This window comes from Dermochelys coriacea, chromosome 4, assembly GCF_009764565.3.
Source record: "Dermochelys coriacea isolate rDerCor1 chromosome 4, rDerCor1.pri.v4, whole genome shotgun sequence".
Taxonomy (NCBI): domain Eukaryota; kingdom Metazoa; phylum Chordata; order Testudines; family Dermochelyidae; genus Dermochelys; species Dermochelys coriacea.
In genome coordinates, this window is record NC_050071.1 from 97,780,625 (window position 1) to 97,800,941 (window position 20,317).

The 20,317-nt window shown below is 42.1% G+C and overlaps 1 protein-coding gene across 1 annotated transcript in view; it reads right to left on the minus strand.

Moving 5' to 3' along the window:
- The window catches only part of GRXCR1 (glutaredoxin and cysteine rich domain containing 1), a 71,972-nt gene extending 53,274 nt beyond the window's left edge, over positions 1–18,698 (minus strand). Inside the window, exons 1-2 of the mRNA XM_038400311.1 lie at positions 18,303–18,698; positions 15,904–15,906 (exon numbers count right to left, since the gene is read on the minus strand). Of these exons, the coding sequence (XP_038256239.1) occupies positions 15,904–15,906; positions 18,303–18,698 (399 nt within the window). The remainder of the gene's footprint in view (positions 1–15,903; positions 15,907–18,302) is intronic.
- Between the last annotated feature and the right edge of the window lie 1,619 nt (positions 18,699–20,317).

Sequence of the window (20,317 nt, forward strand, 5' to 3'; positions counted from 1 at the left end):
AGGGTATTTTATGCAGACATAAGGGGTGCCTAACCCATATATAACATGGACTGGCTCTACATTGGACCCAACTTCTCCTGAGGCCAGATGGCTCACTGTGCAAGCTGGGCAGACTACACACATTTTGTGAGAGCAAGACATGAAGCATCTAGCTAGGCCACGGGTCTTGTGCCTGAGAGAATGTCTAGACTAGCATAAAAGGTGTGGGGGGTTTAAACATATTAGCTCGCACGTTTTACCTAAAATTTTAAAACCCTACTGTAGACCACTCAAGCTGTATTTTTAACACATGTTGGCAGATTAACATGGACCCAAGTAGTGAGCCAATGGGGACCAGCTAATACATATTAGTATTCAATGTACAATGTCTACATGAGGGTATAAAACATGCTAAGTAAAACATGTTAGCTAACACATTTTAAACACTCCCTTTTATCCTAGTTTTGACATACCATGGGTGGAGAGACCAATTGGGCAGCCACATGGGCCCTATGCAGATACCCTCAGGACACTGTATCTCACAACCAGACCCCTGAGGACATGCTGGCCACTGCTTCCTGCAGCCCCCATTGGCTGGGAATGGCAAATCACAGCCACTGGGAGCTGTGGGGGGCTGTGCCTGCAGACAGTCAATGTAAACAAAATGTCTTGCGTGCTGAAGGTTGCCGACCCCTGGTATAGTCATTCTGGACCCATCACAGAATCTCAGTTTTCGCTGAAAATTAAAATTTTTTTTTTGCACTTGTGGTTTCAAAGAAAAACTTGAAAATGTGAAGTGACTGGAATCCCAGGGGTGCCACAATGAGATTGCTCAGTCAAGGCAAACTGCAAAGAATGGGCAGACAATCACCAAAATTGGTGTTATTTTGATACTTAGCTGTTTTGTTGCTAGCTTAGTGGATCTTCTATAATACCATACTGGTTACCCAGAAGTCAAAAACACAGTTCCATTAAAGTAACCTAGTGTGGGCTTCCTCCCAGACAGCAAACTCAAATATAAGGAGGATTATTGAAAATCTTGTTCATATAAATCTTGTTCTATCAATTCTAAAGGATCGGACACATTACCAAGCAAGTTAATGAATATTTCAGATCTTACCCAACTACACACTCAAAGCCAATTCTTATTGACTAAAGAAAAGAGGGTATTGGTTAAAAGATTATACATATAGACATTAATGTAGTTCTTAAGTCAGTTTCATAGTAGAAATGGTGAGTTCTAGAGTTGCAAAGAGTTTTCAGAACTAGCCCATAGGTTTAGTTCAATGTTCAATATCAGGGTGATCCAAAATGAAATTGGAGACCTCAATCTTGTGGCTCAAGCATCCCCTGATAAAATATAAACAGATTTGAGATAAAAGATCTGTACCAAGAACCCTTCATATAGTTTCTAGGCACTGTCTTGACAGCACCCAGTCCTAGGGTGAACAATAGTGTCTTTTGAAATAACCTCATATTTCCTAAACATCAACAGTAATTAGCTACATGGATTAACTTAAGGCAAATGCCTGTCTCCCACCATTTGCAGGTGATATGCTTTATATCTCAGACTACTGCACTGAGCAGCACAGCATGGGGAGGAGGTGACCAGCCCTCTGTGGAGAAAGAAGTGGTTCTGGACTATTTTTAGAAAAGCTGGATGAGCACTAGTCCATGGGGCCGCATGCACTGCATCTGAGAGTGCTAAAGGAGTTGGCGGATGTGATTGCAGAGCCATTGGCCATTATCTTTGAAAACTCATGGCAATCGGGGGAGGTTCCAGATGACTGGAAAGGCTAATGTAGTGTCCATCTTTAAAAAAGGGAAGAAGGAGGATCCTGGGAACTACAGGCCAGTCAGCCTCACCTCAGTCCCTGGAAAAATCATGGAGCAGGTCCTCAAGGAATCAATTCTGAAGCACTTAGAGGAGAGGAAAGTGATCAGGAACAGTCAGCATGAATTCACCAAGGGCAAGTCATGCCTGACTAATCTAATTGCCTTCTATGATGAGAACTGGCTCTGTGGATGAGGGGAAAGCAGTGGTGGTGTTTCTTGACTTTAGCAAAGCTTTTGACAGTCTCCCACTGCCAGTAAGTTAAAGTAGTATGGGCTGAATGAATGGACTATAAGGTGGCTAGAAAGTTGGCTAGATTGTCAGCTCAACGGGTAGTGATCAATGGCTCCATGTACAGCTGGTAGCCAGTATCAAGTGGAGTGCCCCAAGGGTCGGTCCTGGGGCCAGTTTTGTTCAATATCTTCATAAATGATCTGGAGGATGGTGTGGATTGCATCCTCAGCAAGTTTGCAAGTTTGCAGTAAACTGGGAGGAAGGTAGAGAGAATACAGAGGGACCTAGACAAATTAGAGGATTGGGCCAAAAGAAATCTGAGGTTCAACAAGGACAAGTGCAGAGTCCTGCACTTGGGACAGAAGAATCTCCTGCACCGATACAGACCAGGGACCAAATGGCTAGGCGGTTCTGCAGAAAAGGACCTAGGGGTTACAGTGGACGAGAAGCTGGATATGAGTCAACAGTGTGCCATTGTTGCCAAGAAGGCCAATGGCATTTTGGGATGTATAAGTAGGAGTATTGCCAGCAGATCAAGGGATGTGATCATTCCCCTCTATTCGACATTGATGAGGCCTCATCTGGAGTACTGTGTCCAGTTTTGGGCCCTGCACTACAAGAAGGATGTGGAAAAATTGGAAAACATCCAGCAGAGGGCAACAAAAATGATTAAGGGACGAACACATGACTTATGAGGAGAGGCTGAGGGAACTGGGATTGTTTTAGTCTGCGGAAATGAATAATGAGGGGGGATTTGATAGCTGCTTTCAACTACCTGAAAGGGGGTTCCAAAGAGGATGGATCTAGACTGTTCTTAGTGGTACCAGATGACAGAACGAGGAGTAATGGTCTCAAGTTACAGTGGGGGAGGTTTAGGTTGGATATTAGGAAAAACTTTTTCACTAGGAGGGTGGTGAAGCACTGGAATCCGTTATCTAGGGAAGTGGTGGAATCTCCTTCCTTAGTTTTTACGGACAGGCTTGACAAAGCCCTTGCTGGGATGATTTAGTTGGGGATTGGTCCTGCTTTGAGCAGGGCATTGGACTAGATGACTTCCTGAGGTCCCTTCCAACCCTGATATTCTATGAAATCAAGACAGTGATATCACTATATGCATAGCTCATTTAAATATTCATATCTTCTTTTGATCTCTGAATTACCAGAATACAGTGATAGACAGGAACTAACTAGTGTGTGTATAACACACAAAACGCAATCATTATCTAATATGTCTCGTCTCTACAGGCTGAATCTGGGTTAATTAGCCTGCTAGTTCCCTTTGTCACATGTGACTTAAGTGTAACCAACACAGTGACTGCCTGAGTTTGCAGAAAGCCTGAAGCAATAGCTACAAGAGATTTGAACTTCCACATTCAGCTCAATGGCATGTTAAATCTAATGCCGTTGGCAGGTAGAATTAAACCTGAGACTTCTGGTGCTAAATCCATGAGCCTCTATAGCATGCACTAAACACTTGCTCTTAGTTAAGACTATAGCAGACTCATTAATCTCTCTAGATGGTTTAGGTACCACTGGGAGGGGAAGCACCACACCAAGCAATCTAGGAGTTAATACAACTCATGATGCGTTGCTCTGGAGGTCCCACCAATATCACCACAACCAAGAACTCAATGTATGGCAGAAAGAGAGGAGTGCAGTGGGCCCGGCCACCCACCCATGTAGATAAAACCCCAATGCTGGGGTAAATAGTGGGGCCACTGCCTCTCCAGGGAAAGAGAGGGAACTCCTGCTGTGACCCCTGCAGCTCTCAAAGGGAGAAAGAAGCCCTGCTGCTGTTCAAGTGGGGGATATAAGGGCCCCTTTACTGCTGCTCTTGCCTATCTGGGAAAGGAGAAGACTTCCTCCCTGCAACCTCCACTCTAGGTGAGTGGAGAGTCATGATGCAGGGAGGGGGCTATGGCAGCCATGTGTCATAATGTGCCTCTGGTCCTGGATTGAACTCATCCACCCCAATTACTAGAGAATTGCCAATCAAAGCTACAATTAAAACAGAAATATGAGAGAACAATTTCAAAATGAAGGGAAAAATACCTGAATTTACTGTTTTCATAGATCCTTGGGGAGAGGGACAAATATCTTCTAGGGAAAAGACTGTCAGGCAAAGTGTTCATGAGTTCAAGGAAGTGCTCTGAAAGTTCAGTGATGGGTGCTATAGAAACTAAAGTAAGCAGATTGCCAAGCTTCTCAGTGGATGTCTAAAGATAGGCACCTAATAAGTAGCCTGACTTTTTTTTTTTTTTTCCAAAAGCGTGAGTACCTAGATCCTCCCACTGAAGTCAGAGTATAGACAGAATAAAACCTTGGGCTGAATTTTTTCAATGTGGGACACCATCCCTATTTTTATACCTCTTGCCCTCATGTATCATGCCTTCATGAGAGAATTTTAGAACAGCTGAGGATGTGATGTCTCCATACTATACAAGGTTACTTACAGGAACACAAGGTTCTATAAGTGAAGATGAAGTAATTTGCACTTAGCTGCAAATATTAACTGTAAAAATGCCCTTCTAACCTCCAAACAGTCACGTGAAGAATGTGTGATTTTTTTTTTTCTATCTATCATGGCTAATCTCAAAAATGGGTGCTCAGAGATTTCTAGATCCAGATCAAAGTCTCTAGATTAGTCTGGGTTTCAAATGTCCTCAGCAGCTCCCACAGAATCCATCTTCTGAATGAATCACTAAGGAAGTATTTGCTTTTGTAAATTACTTTCTTCCTTTGTTTGTTTGTTTTTGAAGGGTTTATTTAGGAGGGATTTTTTTTGTTAGGGGACGTTGAGGCGGGTGGCTGGTCGTGTTTTTTTTTTTTTTTTTTTTTTGTGGGTGGGAGTGCTGAGATAGGTTGTGTTTTTGTTTCTCCAGATGGCATTGGGGGTTGTGGCTTATGGATGCTTCAGTTGTGCATCAGCCTGATTGAAAGAACTAAACTGTAACTTTCAAGAAGCACATGAAGACCTATGATTGGTGGAGGGAGGTGTGGCAGTGTTTAACACTGTCACTTTTCACCAGTTCTACTATTCTGCACTTTGTGACGTTCTGCATCTGAATTGAAACACAAAGGCAACTGCTTCACAGACTGCTCTGCAGCAGGCAGAGATAGTCCTCTTGCAATAAAAGATGCAGTATATGGAAAGCACAGAAGCACATCATTGTACAGTCTCACTCACACCACACACACCCTGCATTTTCTTTTTAAAGATTATGGCCTCAGTTGCAGGATTAGAAGGGGTTCTGACTGCATTCTATACCACATGAACTGTGTGAACAAGAAGGATTTTGTAAAAATTTACATACAACTAGCTGCTGAACGTATTGTTAAGCCTTTGTTTTTCTGTTGGTTTCTTTTGAAAGTATTATCACCCATTCAGTAGCCACTGATGTTTCAAACTAGTTACTAGGGGGCAACCTGATACAGAAGGATTTTATGATAGGACTTTTGCATTGGTATTTATTGATTGGTTCAGGGGTTCATAAGTATAAGACATGATATTGTTCGTTGCTGTAGACCTGTGCACATATCAGCTGAGGACAAACTTTTGCATGTTTCTGGGGCCAGGGAGGAGGGCAAAGGAAAGATGTGGTGGTTTTGTGGTATAGCAGACATTCTCCTCTGATAGTATTGATGGACGGTGTCTCTGGCAATAGCTAAAAGCAGAGCTGTAGTATGGTTATTTAAATGCTTCCCACAAAGGCGGCTTACAGTAGATAGCTTTTCTCTCCTCTTTCTTGTCATGTGTGAAATGAGTCTATACCTCACTGACTCCAGCAGCATTTCTGTGACCAGCTTTGCTGATTTGGATAGTGGAGGGAGGCTGTATAGAATTATGCTCCTTCTGCATGGGTTTCTTGTGCCTAGCAAAACGCTGCGTAGTTCGACTGTTTTTGGTTTGGGAGGAATCTTTCTCCTGAACCTTATCTAGCACCAGCAGAAAAGAGGTAGCACACAAATTACTTATAAATAGGGACTGGCTTAAATGGTGAAGTTTGATAAATATTTATACTCCAGTACTTTTCAGATTTGGTACCAGATGCTATGAGCATGTGACGAAAGGGGGCAAAGGAAAATTAAGTTACATACCTTTATTTCAGAGTAGCAGTCATGTTAGTCTGTATTCGCAAAAAGAAAAGGAGTATTTGTGGCACCTTAGAGACTAACAAATTTATTAGAGCATAAGCTTTCGTGAGCTACAGCTCACTTCATCGGATGCATTTGATGGAAAAAGCAGAGGAGAGATTTATATACACACACACAGAGAACATGAAACAATGGGTTTATCATACACACTGTAAGGAGAGTGATCACTTAAGATGAGCCATCACCAGCAGTAGGGGGGGAAGGAGGAAAACCTTTCATGGTGACAAACAGGTAGGCTATTTCCAGCAGTTAACAAGAATATCTGAAGAACAGTGGGGGGGTGGGGTGGGGGGAGAAATACCATGGGGAAATAGTTTTACTCTGTGTAATGACTCATCCATTCCCAGTCTCTATTCAAGCCTAAGTTTATTGTATCCAGTTTGCAAATTAATTCCAATTCAGCAGTCTCTCGTTGGAGTCTGGTTTTGAAGTGTTTTTGTTGAAGGATAGCTACCCTCAGGTCTGTAATCGAGTGACCGGAGAGATTGAAGTGTTCTCCAACTGGTTTTTGAATGTTGTAATTCTTGACGTCTGATTTGTGTCCATTCATTCTTTTACGTAGAGACTGTCCAGTTTGGCCAATGTACATGGCAGAGGGGCATTGCTGGCACATGATGGCATATATCACATTGATAGATGCGCAGGTGAACAAGCCTCTGATAGTGTGGCTGATGTAATTAGGCCCTATGATGGTGTCCCCTGAATAGATATGTGGACAGAGTTGGCAATGGGCTTTGTTACAAGGATAGGTTCCTGGGTTAGTGGTTCTGTTGTGTGGTGAGTATTTGCTTCAGATTGGGGGGCTGTCTGTAAGCAAGGACTGGCCTGTCTCCCAAGATCTGTGAGAGTGATGGGTCGTCCTTCAGGATGGGTTGTAGATCCTTGATGATGCGTTGCAGAGGTTTTAGTTGGAGGCTGAAGGTGATGGCTAGTGGCGTTCTGTTTTTCTTTGTTGGGCCTGTCCTGTAGTAGGTGACTTCTGGGTACTCTTCTGGCTCTGTCAATCTGTTTCTTCACTTCAGCAGGTGGGTATTGTAGTTTGTCTCTTTCTGAGGGATTGGAGCAAATGCGGTTATATTGTAGAGCTTGGCTGTAGACAATGGATCGTGTGGTGTGATCTGGATGAAAGCTAGAGGCATGTAGGTAGGAATAGCGGTCAGTAGGTTTCCAATATAGGGTGGTGGTTATGTGCCCATCGCTTATTAGCACCGTAGTGTCCAGGAAGTGGATCTCTTGTGTGGACTGGTCCAGGCTGAGGTTGATGGTGGGATGGAAATTGTTGAAATCCTGGTGGAATTCCTCAAGGGCTTCTTTTCCATGGGTCCATATGATGAAGATGTCATCAATGTAGTGCAAGTAGAGTAGGGGCATTAGGGGACGAGAGCTGAGGAAGCGTTGTTCTAAGTCAGCCATAAAAATGTTGGCATACTGTGGGGCCATGCGGGTACCCATCACAGTGCCGCTGATTTGAAGGTATACATTGTCCCCAAATGTGAAATAGTTATGGGTGAGGACAAAGTCATGAAGTTCAGCCACCAGGTTAGCCGTGACATTATCGGGGATACTGTTCCTGATGGCTTGTAGTCCATCTTTGTGTGGAATGTTGATGTAGAGGGCTTCCACATCCATAGTGGCTAGGATGGTGTTTTTAGGAAGATCACCAATGGATTGTAGTTTCCTCAGGAAGTCAGTGGTGTCTCGAAGATAGCTGGGAGTGCTGGTAACGTAGGGCCTGAGGCGGGAGTCTACATAGCCAGACAATCCTGCTGTCAGGGTGCCAATGCCTGAAATGATGGGGCATCCAGGATTTCCAGGTTTATGGATCTTGGGTAGCAGATAGAATACCCCAGGTCGGGGTTCTAGGGGTGTGTGTCTTTGCAGATTTGTTCTTGTGCTTTTTCAGGGAGTTTCTTGAGCAAATGCTGTAGCTTCTTTTAGTAACTCTCAGTGGGATCAGAGGGTAATGGCTTGTAGAAAGTGGTGTTGGAGAGCTGCCTAGTAGCCTCTTGTTCATACTCCGACGTATTCATGATGACGACAGCACCTCCTTTGTCAGCCTTTTTGATTATGATGCTTCTGAGGCTGTAGATGGCATTGTGTTCTGCACGGCTGAGGTTATGGGGCAAGTGAGGCTGCTTTTCTACAATTTCAGCTCGTGTACGTCGGCGGAAGCACTCTATGTAGAAGTCCAGGCTGCTGTTTTGACCTTCAGGAGGAGTCCACCCAGAATCCTTCTTTTTGTAGTGTTGGTAGGAAGGTCTCTGTGGGTTAATATGTTGGTCAGAGGTGTGTTGGAAATATTCCTTGAATTGGAGACGTCGAAAATAGGATTCTAGGTCACCACAGAACTGTATCATGTTCGTGGAGGTGGAGGAGCAAAAGGAGAGGCCCTGAGATAGGACAGATTCTTCTGCTGGGCTAAGAGTATAGTTGGATAGATTAACAATATTGCTGGGTGGGTTACGGGAACCACTGTTGTGGCCCCTTGTGGCATGTAGTAGTTTATACCTTTTATTTCTGGCTGCAAATTTCCCTCCATTTTAAAACCTGTTTTTAATGTAGTTAAACTAGGGATTTACTCATCATCCTGCAGGCTACTACAGTAGCTGCTAGAAACTTTGTTCTTAGCCAACCGATAGACGGCCTACAGGATACTTTAAACCGCCAGCCGCAGCACCAGATGTCTGCAGCCTGCTCTGATAGACCTGAGTAGTCTAGCTGCTTCTCGTTCTGATTCTCATCTGCAAATACATCATTACTTTCTCTTTTTGGTCTGAAGGAAAAAACTGCTCCTTAACCACATCCATATGCCAGTCATGCTGGTTAGCATATGATTGACTTGTCACTGATTTATGATCAGGTTCTAAAACTGTACATCAGATTTCCTTTGCTGCAAAACATCAGTATTGCAGGAATATTGTGTAATCTTATTCAGTTAGTCAGTATTTGCAAACCCGAGTGCAGGCTCAGCGCCTTCTGAGGTGCTGTTAAGAGTGACAAAACTTCAGATCTAAACTGTATTATACTGTAATTAACTGTCTGTATCTGTACCATTGCCTTCTACTGGATGAAATCGGCACTATTTGTTACGGGCCCCAGATAGCTAGCCACTAAAGGAGATTCCCTTTTAGTTCAAATGGTAGGAGCATGTCCTTTTGGAATAGGAAGAAGTGAGTTCTGTTCCCGTTTTCACAACACCAATAGTTGCACAGTTTGACAGATGTGAAGACTGAAGAGGCCAGATATTTGTTATAATATATTCATGGTTTAGACGTTGCTATAAATGACCTCCCATGCAAATATTAAAATCAGCTGCAAGACATTCAGTTTCCACATATTTCAGAGTAGCAGCCGTGTTAGTCTGTATTCACAAAAAGAAAAGGAGTACTTGTGGCACCTTAGAGACTAACAAATTTGTTAGTCTCTAAGGTGCCACAAGTACTCCTTTTCTAGTTTCCACATATGCACTGGTCCTGAACCTGGATGGTTGACTTCAGCCTCTAAGCACCTAGGACAGTTTATACATTTCACCTTTCAACCTAAAGTGCTTCACAAACACATTATTTTATTTATTTATATATACACACACAGCATCACAAGAATCCATTCAGCACAGAGGAGAAAGGCAGCAGCTAGGCAACCAGTGAACAGCTTGTTGCTCAATGAGGGCCCAGCCAGGAATTTTGTCAGGACAGCAAGGCAACCCCCTACTCCTGCAAACATGACAAGCATTTTTAAAATGTCTGTACACAGGACCAAGTTTTAAGGTTGATTCAGAAAGACCCTGCAACAGGAACACATCATTGTTCTGTTGAGTCACCCCACAAAGCACAGGTAGTAAACTCTGCAAAAAGGTGCAGGGTTGTTACTGTTTGATTAATGCTGGCAGATGGATCTTGTTAGTGACCAGCTGGATAGAAGAGAGACTGGTGATTCTCTAAAAGATGGAAGTGGGGTGAGTAGGTCCTGCAACCCTAAGAACAGCTAGTTTTGGGGAGACTGTTAATGATGATGCCACACTGAAGGAAGGGAATGCATTTTGGATGCTAATTCAGAATCTGAATGCCTGTTAGGAGCTTCATGTACTATTTCCCCTGGGTGCAGGCTCTGCTGCTGCTGTTAAGAGGTTGTAAAGTCAATGGATGTGCCTATTAGGGAATTCCCTCCTCTTTAGGGAAAATATCCCTGGCATAGAAATGGCTGCAGAGCTCTAGCTCACTCTTGCCCTTCTCATGTAGCTGTGACAGCAGCTTGCTTTTGTGAACTCTGCAATAACTCCTTGTGACCGTAGGCAGTTGGGCACAAGTTAGGGTAGGCCTGAGTGCTCTAATCCGTTCCAGAAGTCAAAACAGCCCCCACCCAGACCTTGAATAGGGTAGGTGTGAAGTTACAATTGCCTCCTACCCTTGGATCCTGTAACTAGCACAGCTTGGGGGCATTTGGGAGTCAGACCCATGTGTGGAAAGCAGCAGGAAGCTCAGTTTTTCTGCCATGGAAGGATGGAGTGCAGAGGCAATCCTGTTAAGATTTGAACCTGTGGCTCTAGGTTGTCTAGAGATTTTAAACTAACATCCTCTTTAATATTGTACTGCAAATGCATAAGGCAATTCTCAACAGCATTGTGCCTATTGTAGGCATTTTCACTTGGGCAAAGGGGATATAAATGCTGCTGCCAGTGTGAACAGAATTCAGTTTGGTAACAATATACACTCACCATGAAGAGCTTAAAATGACTACACAGGATCCAAGGAGCAATGGATAAACATGTAGATTTTCCTGACTCAGGAAATATTCTAGATAATTAGATAGGCATGTATGCAAAAACATGGAAAAGAAATGCCAAGAAATCACATTTATATCCAGAGCACCACTGATTTCACCAGTATTCCACATGAGAATAAGGGTTCACACTTGTGGGTCCCTCAGCAGGATAGAGCAAGAATCCTTTACCAGCGTCTGTGGAGCTCTGATTACATGTAGATCATGGTCTAAGAGCCTGTACTATACAGAGCTGGATGAGGTTTTCAAAATAAAAACATGTATATTTTCTCCAAAACAACAAACTACTAATCCACTTTTATGGAACAATCACTGATTAAATCAAATATCATGGTTTGCTTTGGTTGCTGGTTTTTTGATATTCAGTAAATCAAGTAGTCAAGATCTTTTTTTTTCCCCTCTAACTTAGGGGAAAATTGGAGGGGAGGGGAAGTCCCTAGTGTCTGAAATCTTGTATATCAGCTTTCAGAAACTTGTTGTTTTTTTCCAGTCTAGTTATAAACCCTTAACAGTAAGGCGTTTAAGGCAGCACCAGCAAACCCTTAACTGTAACAGCATGAACAGTGTCACTATAATAATGCCCTTGTCTAAACCAGCTGATGTATAGCTGTTTTTGCAGTTTGGGAACAACAGGTACTAATACACTAATTAATCAACCATAGACTAATTGAAAGACCATTAACCCAGAGTTTTTAAAATCCTCCTTTTGGAATCAATGTAATTATTCAGCACGTGGTTCTATAGGAAAACTACAGCATTACTCAGTCCCAAGCAGTTGAGGTAACTTGACAAAATTACATGGCTTCTTAAAATTGTTTTGCAACGTTTTTTCTCCCTTCCCCTTGCCTCTCTCAGATTTTGGACACTCCAGTTATGCCTTTTCTAATGGACAGAAATCTAATTTTCCTAACGTCTCACAGCTATTACTCCACTGGCATTTGTCAGCCTTGTTACTGTTTTTCATCTACTCTAATTCTTCAATAGACTTCTATAATGTAGTGTTCGGAATGGTCACAAGATGCTAAGTGAGAGCTGGCACAAGGAAGTATAAGTTAAAATAAACCTGCATATCATCAGAATTTATCCCAAAGGAGGAAGGTCACTCTCCTTCAAGATTCATACTAAAAGATGGTGTTTTAGATTACAGCTGGGGTTCCATAGCAGCCTGGCTGGCTGGTATTGCTGACCTTGCAATTCCCTTTTCTGTGAAATCTGTTATTTTGGAACCTGTGTTTTTTGCTGTATCTTGTGCAGACATCCAACAAGGAGGCTCTGGCACAAGAAGCTTCTCTTTCTCTTGCTCCCCATAAGTATGATTCGGGTCCAATGGGAGCCTTTATGTTAAGGGAGTCAAAGGACTCTGCAGGACTAGTGTGGCCCATGATGAAAATCTGACCAGGGAGTGGGAGGGCAAGACAAATGACTCTCTCTCCAAATACGGGTACGGTATTCATTCTTCTCCTGTGTTCCCTAGAGTTCTGGGGATTATGACCTCCACTCTGCCCCCAATGAGGGGCTGTAGCTACATTCTATAATTTTAGGTTTCCCTTCACCTGTCACTCCCAAATTCTTTCCCAAACAGTGTTTTGCAGCTTGTACTATTTAGAGCACAATTCTTTTTTGAACTCCTGTTGGCTCTATTCTGCTTGCTATTTAGTATTGGTCAGCCCTCCTATTTTTGCAGCATCTGCAAAGTTGAACACATTGCCACATATTCACTCTCCCAGGTCACTGATGAACAGAGAAAATGACAAGGGGCTTGGAAAACAATCCCTGAAGCACTCAATTTGTTGCATTTTTATCTGATTTCACCATTTACCACCCCCTCTTCAGCCTTAACAACCTAACTATCTAGCTGAGTATTTCATTGTCAATACTATACTTTGCAACATTACACATTAGTCTTGTCTATGACATTGTATTGGAAAAGAGCTTGAAAGCACTTCTTATTGCTACATCCACAAATACATTAATCAGATTTGTTAACCGCACCTCCCCTATTATAATGGATGCTAGCAGGCTTGCCTTGATTTTAGTTCTGTAGTTAATCAAACAGCAAGTGACCTTTCAGAACATACTAGATGCCCAGCAGAGTGTTATAAGCCTGGAATTAAATTAAATAGATCTCTGCTGGAACTGTGATAAGGAGGGAAAGGATTTGTACAAATCTTTTGGCTGGGCTCCACTATACCACACCTTATGGTAGGAAATCCCAGCATGAACTGAACATCATGCTAGTTAGTGATGTACCAAATGATTTACTCAGTTTTGCTCTACATTACCTAGATGCGATATGAGGCATAAGCAAGTCACCAAAGATTGGTTCTGAGGAGTATTAGCATTTATTTTAAGAAAACAGAAATCATGCCATTCTTATATTTTATAGAAAAATCTTAGGCATATTCAAGCCTGTAGAGGTATTAAAAAACTTGTGCCATAGTGATTAAGTATATTTAATTAACGAGTGTGCAGAGTATTAGTATAAACCTCAAACCAATATTACTAAACTAATCTAAAGACAACAGTTAAACCACAGCTGCATCCAATGAGTATATGCTCCTAAAATAAGATCCATGAAGAATTTAGGTACCTAAACCCCAGACTTGGGCAACTAAGTTCCTGTTTTCGGTGCCTACATCCCAATTTTGGTTCCACTGCCATCCACAACACTCCCACTGACCCAGTAGATGCCTAAACTCATTCAGTGCCTCAGCTTTTCAGATTAAAATGTCCTTATGTTTCTACCTCTGATCATGTGCAGTGCTACTCTGGGCATCCAGACTCCTCTCTGACCTAAGCCTTAGGGTGATTCACAAACCAGGGAAAGACAGGCATTCATCCACCTAACTCTCATGGGAGGACCCAGTATGGTAGGCATGTTCAGACTGCACCTATGCATAGGGCACCAGCTGGATGAGATGGTGGTGCCAACCTTAACTTTTAGTGCTTAGAGCACTCACCTGCGATGTGGCAGACCCAGATTCAGGTTCATGTCACCACTCTATGCCAGAGGGGGTGAGAGGATTTGAACAGGGGTCTCCCACCTGTCAGGACAGAGCTCTAACCCCTGAGTTATTCTCATGTGGGGCTCCCTCGGTCGTTCCTGTTGAAGTTGTTCCACTGTGGATAAATAATGAAAGAGAGGTTGGAGCAGGGGGAAGGGACTCAGGGTCTCTGAGATCCCAGGTGGGTGCCCCAATCTCTGGGCTACAGAGTCCTTCTCTCTCCTCCCATTCATTGAACAGGGAGCCTAGGTGTCTTACTCAGCTTCATGGATTGCAATCTTGCTCCTAGGATTTTCTAGGCACCTAAAAGTTAGGTACTGTGACAGTCAGTATTAACACCCAAGTCCCTTCATAGATCTCACCCTGAGTATACGTAGCAGGTCACTCCCATAGTTCTATGCCAGCAGGTGGTATCTTCCTTCCGATTGAGGGCATGCAGCAGTAGAGCATTCCTGGAGTGCAGTTCCTTTTCAAATGCTGATGGTTGAGGATGTCCAGTTGATTGTCTGCTGTAGCTTCAATCATAAATATCTGCTCAATTTAGCTATACTGAATTCCTAGTGACAAATGCCTTGTCACCAACACACTGAGTCCTGAGTGCATATCAACATGTCTTAGGCCTGGTCCTGAGCATTCAAAAAGGTTATCAATATGTCCCAGTCCTAATCTTGAATACCTAAAGAAGATATCCATGAGGCTCAGACCTTGTTCTGAGTGATAACATGACCCTCAGTAGGCCCCAGGCCTAGTCTTGAGCATCCAACAAAGTCATTGACATTACTTAAGCCTGGTTCCAAGTACCCAATGGAGTCGCTGATAGGGTCTCAGGCCTAGTATTAAGTAGCCAGTGAGGGTCATTAACTTAGAACCCCACTCTGGACTCAGCGGAAAGTGCTTTATATCAACTGGGTTGAGGCCTCCCCAGCCCTGTGCTCCAGGATGGACACAAAGTGAGCTCTCCATCCACAGGCTTCAGAGCATGCTGCAGGAAGACTGGGGAATTATGTCACCTTCCTTGCTGGAGGCATCAACTCACATTAAAAGGGAGTGGGAAGATGTTGCCATGGCAACCTTGTTCCTATCTTCATTGAAGCACCAGGAGAGGCTGAGGGGGTTGCTATGGCAACATTCTCTATTTCAGGCACCAGCAGCTTAGAGGGAAAGTGGGAAGGGGTTGCTATAGAAACCATGCTCCCATTGGGGTATCAGCAGGGCTGGTTTCTTGGCAGCCTCCCTACCCCAATTTCAAAGCATCCACATCCTACAATGGAACTAAACCCTCCCCGAACCCCAGCATAATTCCCTTCATACCATGCAGTTCCATGCATTACCTGTTTGAATTGCCAAGGGTAATGGCATCCCCACCCTGCGAGCTGAGAGAGTCACTTTCTTGGTGCTGTCTTGACCATCTTTCAGCACTTTCAATACCTGCCTCAAACCTCAGGTGTAAATGATTAAGCTTGGTCGAATTGCTGTGGTCCCTCTTATTTGCAGAGCATTTCAATGTATGGTTGAACCCAAAAGTATGCACAGGGACCAGTTATTAGATAACCTCAGGTTTCAATCCCAGTTACTCTTTCACAAATGGCTGAAATCATTAGCCATCCATCTGGCTTGTGGCAGAGATGCTCCAAGTCGTCTTGTAGAAGTGAGCAACAAGTTCTGTGTGTATACTCTCTCTCTGACTGGGCTTCTACAACAGGCAAATTCTTGTTTTAAGCTAGAAGTATTTCCCACCTAGCAGATCTTCTCTGCTCATATTCATTAAAGGTGTGATGGTCATGAGCCATGTCTGATTAGGTAGCCTTTTTGAAGGAACTATCTGCACGACTTCCATGGGGGTGCACTCAGTAGCATGAATAGAGAATTATTCAAAATCCAAAAATCTCTCTGGAACATTTAAAATTCACAGAAGACTTGCTGGGCTCAGGTATTCTTAGTCCTTCTGAGTATAAAAGATGAAAACAGCTTGCCTGTTTCACCAAACTCCATTTACCAAAATCCCCACTTGTCTCTGTACATATATGGAGTGTCTCTAATTCCTGCTAGAAATTACTTGTTTTGAAGTCTGGCATTGCTCAACACTGGAGAATATTTGCCACAGTTAGTAGTTAACAAAGGCTTTGATGTGGAAGTTGGGCCAGAAGACCAAAATAGTGTGGCCACAACTGGCAGTATACCTCAAGAGAAGCCACTGTTAGTGATCACAGGACACACACAAACTGCATACTTGAGATTCCAAATCATATTTTTCATTAAATCATTTCTTAGTTACTCTGATCCAAATAATAATAATCAAGAATCCATTCACAACTTAGACTCAGGATTGACCCAGGAATTTCTGTGCATACTTTGGGATTTCAAATGACTATAGCAGGTAAGGATCCTGACAAACATATAATCAGACCACCTAGTTCTGAATCAACATGCAAGCAAGGTCAGAATCTCACCTCAGATATTGGAACCTCCATAAAAGTTTGACTGAACTGTTATACAGCTAGTTGCCCCTTCCCTATAGAGAGAAGAATACAACTGCAGACAGTCTCAGCTCTTCAACATTGGACCCTCTAGAAGGTCCATAGACCAGAGGGTGCTGAAGCATATCTTTTGAGAAAGTAACAAAATTATCTTGTCGTACCTTTTTACCATAAAATTACTACTTTTTACACCCTTTTGTTGGGGAAGGGAAGGTCCTGATCAAGCTCATAGAACAATAGAAATCATGCGGTGGTGACTTTTTCAAGAGGAGGGCAGATACCATTCTATTTTTATAAGTAGGAATATCTGAACATCTCACACAGGACTCCAGCAGTTTCAAAGGAAACTTTTGCACTCTGGTATCCCACATTTATACCAATCAGTGTTAGACTTCATACCATAGAAATCATTGGTAAAAGACGATTCCTCCTCCGTTAGACTCTGAACCTTGAATTTGTGCTGACTGTTGTGCAGGGAACTTTCCTTATGCTTTGTTCAAACTGTTTAAAATATTTGTGTGTTCTAGTTTTTCAGAGTAGTTTCTTTCTGTTGGCAATGATATCATCCCAGTGGAGGAACACATGAAAACCAAGAGTCTGATCTACCTTATCTGTGTATAGTTTTCTCTGGCTATTTTCCTGTGAAGCCCTTCCTGAATGTCATCCTTCTAGACATTTCACCGAAATAAGTAAAGTTGCTGGACCAGATTCTTATTGCACTTAACAGGAGTGACTCCACTGAAGTCAATGGAATTACACTGGTATAAAATTGGTGAGAACAGAATTAGGCCTATGGTTCCTGTCCTGAAGATCTTGTGTTCTAAACCCAGGGATAGGAAGGCAAGGGTGACTGTAATAAGATCACATGTTTGTTAAATAAGAACACAGCATAAAACTGAGAGAGAGACTTCTCATAGAGCATTTAATTTTGATAAATAAGTACTTATATAAAACCCCACCCCTCCCCTTAGATATTGCACCAATGCTTCTAAAACAATACATGCTCTAAAACTAGCATATCTTAATTTTCAATATCATGACAAACACATTGGACATAGATTCCTTCTAGGAAACCATGAACAACACATGTTAGCACAATTTGAACATTAATAATTCAAAAATAGTATAGTAGAGCTAGTGAATAGTAGATGTTGTAGTATTGTATGAAATCTAAGCTATTTTAAAAAAAAATTTATTATTTTCTGAGAAATCTAGTTTTCAGCCTAAGGGTTCAAAGTGGCATAAACCATTTTAAATATAGGTCTTCAGTTCCTTCCAGCAGATTAGTGAAAAACAGACCTTAATAAGAGACATCTGACTAGATATCATTAATCTTTAAATGGGAGACATGCCATTAGTGATATTCTGCATCTAATTTGACTGACTTATTGGGTTAAACACAACAGAATTTACAAGCATAAATATTTATAGAGAAAAGATAGCAAATGTCATGGTAAACCAGTTAAAACAGATACCGTAGGGCTCGAAATGACATATAACCCCATATATCACTCTTAATGCTTCTAATGAAGCTGAAAATTAATTCTTCAGTCATATCCTCACTCCAGGTCTTTACATGCTAGACAGAGTATCCTTTTTTTAACCAGCAAACCCTAGGGGAGGTGAATACTGAGGAAAAACGTTTCCAAACCAATTTATGCTGTGGAGTTGGTATAGGAACAATCATTCTCTCCTGTATATGGGAGCCTTCAGTGGCATCAGTTATGAATACTGAAGTATGAGAACTCATAAATAAGAGAGGCTTGGAAGAAATAGGAGAAAAAGATGAGACGCAGGGTAAATGAAAGTCTTCACAATTAGCAAAGCTGCTTCACTTACCTGAAATATTTTTGACAAATTGTTAAAGAGGGCTTGACCAGCACTGACTTTGTGTTTGACTCCTCTGACTGTACCATTTTTGCTTAGAATGTTGACTCGTTTTATACCAAAGCTCCTCTCTTTAGTAGCTCTCACTAAAATGAGCAAGTCATCTTGCTCATTCTCATTTTCATCACACTCAGATCCTAAATGTCCATTCTGCTGTCCATCCACTTCACTCAGTCTGCTGGTTTGGTCAGTCTCTGAACTACTGGTGTATTCAGAATCCAAAGAGTCTGCGGCTTCTCCATCTTCATACACTTCCTTTAGTACTCTCCCACTGTGAGAGGAAGCAATTCGAAATCGGACTTTCCTCAGCTTCCTCTCGCCTTCAGTCTTCATCTCGCTTTTAAGCATTGTCCCATCTATTGATATCCGCCATTTACATTGTTCTGGTTTAGGCTGTGACTGTAACTGCCAACTTGTCACACTTTAAAACAATATCAGAACTGTTTTTCAGGGACAGCAGCACTCATATTAAACTGAAGTGTAAAGGAAAGAAGATTCCTAAGAGCCCTCACTGCAGTTCTACAGTTAATAATGAATGTGTTTGTGCTATGGTTACCTTTAAACTAAAACCTGTGAAATGATATCATCAATTAAATATTAAAGAGCCATTGTGTTGGGTTTTTTTTAGCAGTTAGAGAATATGAATAGATGCTGATCTGAATTTTGGTTTCAATCAAAGAAACATAAGTTACATGAGTTCACATGAATAAAACTTTATTGAAAAGTGCAAAAAGAAAGGAAGAATTTTCCTCAGGGTTCATCTGTGTAGAATTATTAGGGCCCTTCATTTTCAGTTTTTATTTAATTTTTCCCAGGAATTTATCAGTGTTTATTACCACAACAAAAACTGTTAATTTTACTGGGTAAATATTGGGGTTTATTTTGGTGGACGGAAAGACGGGGGAAAAAAGGTATTCAGTAGATTAATGCTTTGAATTCCATTCATTAATGTGGTTTGCTGCAGAACTAAAACAGAACTCAAAACATAATGCCACCTTTGATCTTAAGAAAACAATACATCTCTAATCCCCAAATAAAACTTTTCATTTGAATAAACGGTTCACTGTCGTAGGCTTAACACTATTAGCCTACAAATATTTACATTTCATAATTGAGCCATATCATTCATATCGCATATACTCAACTTCCTCCTTTTCTCCTTTTTTTAAACTTTCAAATACTTCCTTGTATTCTGATACAGATTTTCATTTTCTTCCCATGTTAATGGTTTAAAGATTTGACACTATCTGCTAACAGCTTGAAAGGTGTATGTGATGAGCGTGAGATTCATCAGTACATTAAGATGCACATGCACTTCAGAGCTTGCATGCATGCATGCAAGCATGCCTGTTTGTTTACTGTGCATCTTCTAGACTAATACATAGCCTTACTTAAACAGGCAGCTTTGCATATACACACAAACTAATGTATTGTAATATTTATATATTATGCAATGTATTGTATTTTTCCTAATAAAACATGTTTTTATATATTTGAATGATACAAAACTAGGGTGAAAATCAAATAAAACTGAATACTTTTTGTAAAGCCAGGAATTTTACAGTAAAAATCAGTTTAGACTGAAAATGAAAGGGTTAAAGAATTATATATACACTTACGGTGAAAATCCTGAGCTCCAATTTTGGAGGGGGATGGATGCTGGAAACATTGCTTTACAAACAGAGGCACTGACCTCCACTCTGCCCCAGGCCTTGCCACACTCCACCCCTTTCTGCAAGCCTCCACCCCGCCTCTTCCCACCACCACTCTGACCCCGCCTCCTGCCCCTTCTCCCCAGCACCTCCTGCATGCTGCTGAACAGCTGATCAGTGGGAGAGGCACTGGGAGGAAGGGAGAGAAGCTGATCGGCAGGGCTGATGATGAGCGGGAGGCACTGGTGGGAGAGAGGAAGGTGCTGATCTGCGGTGCTGCCGGTGTGTACTGAGCACCCAGTTTTTTCCACCCCC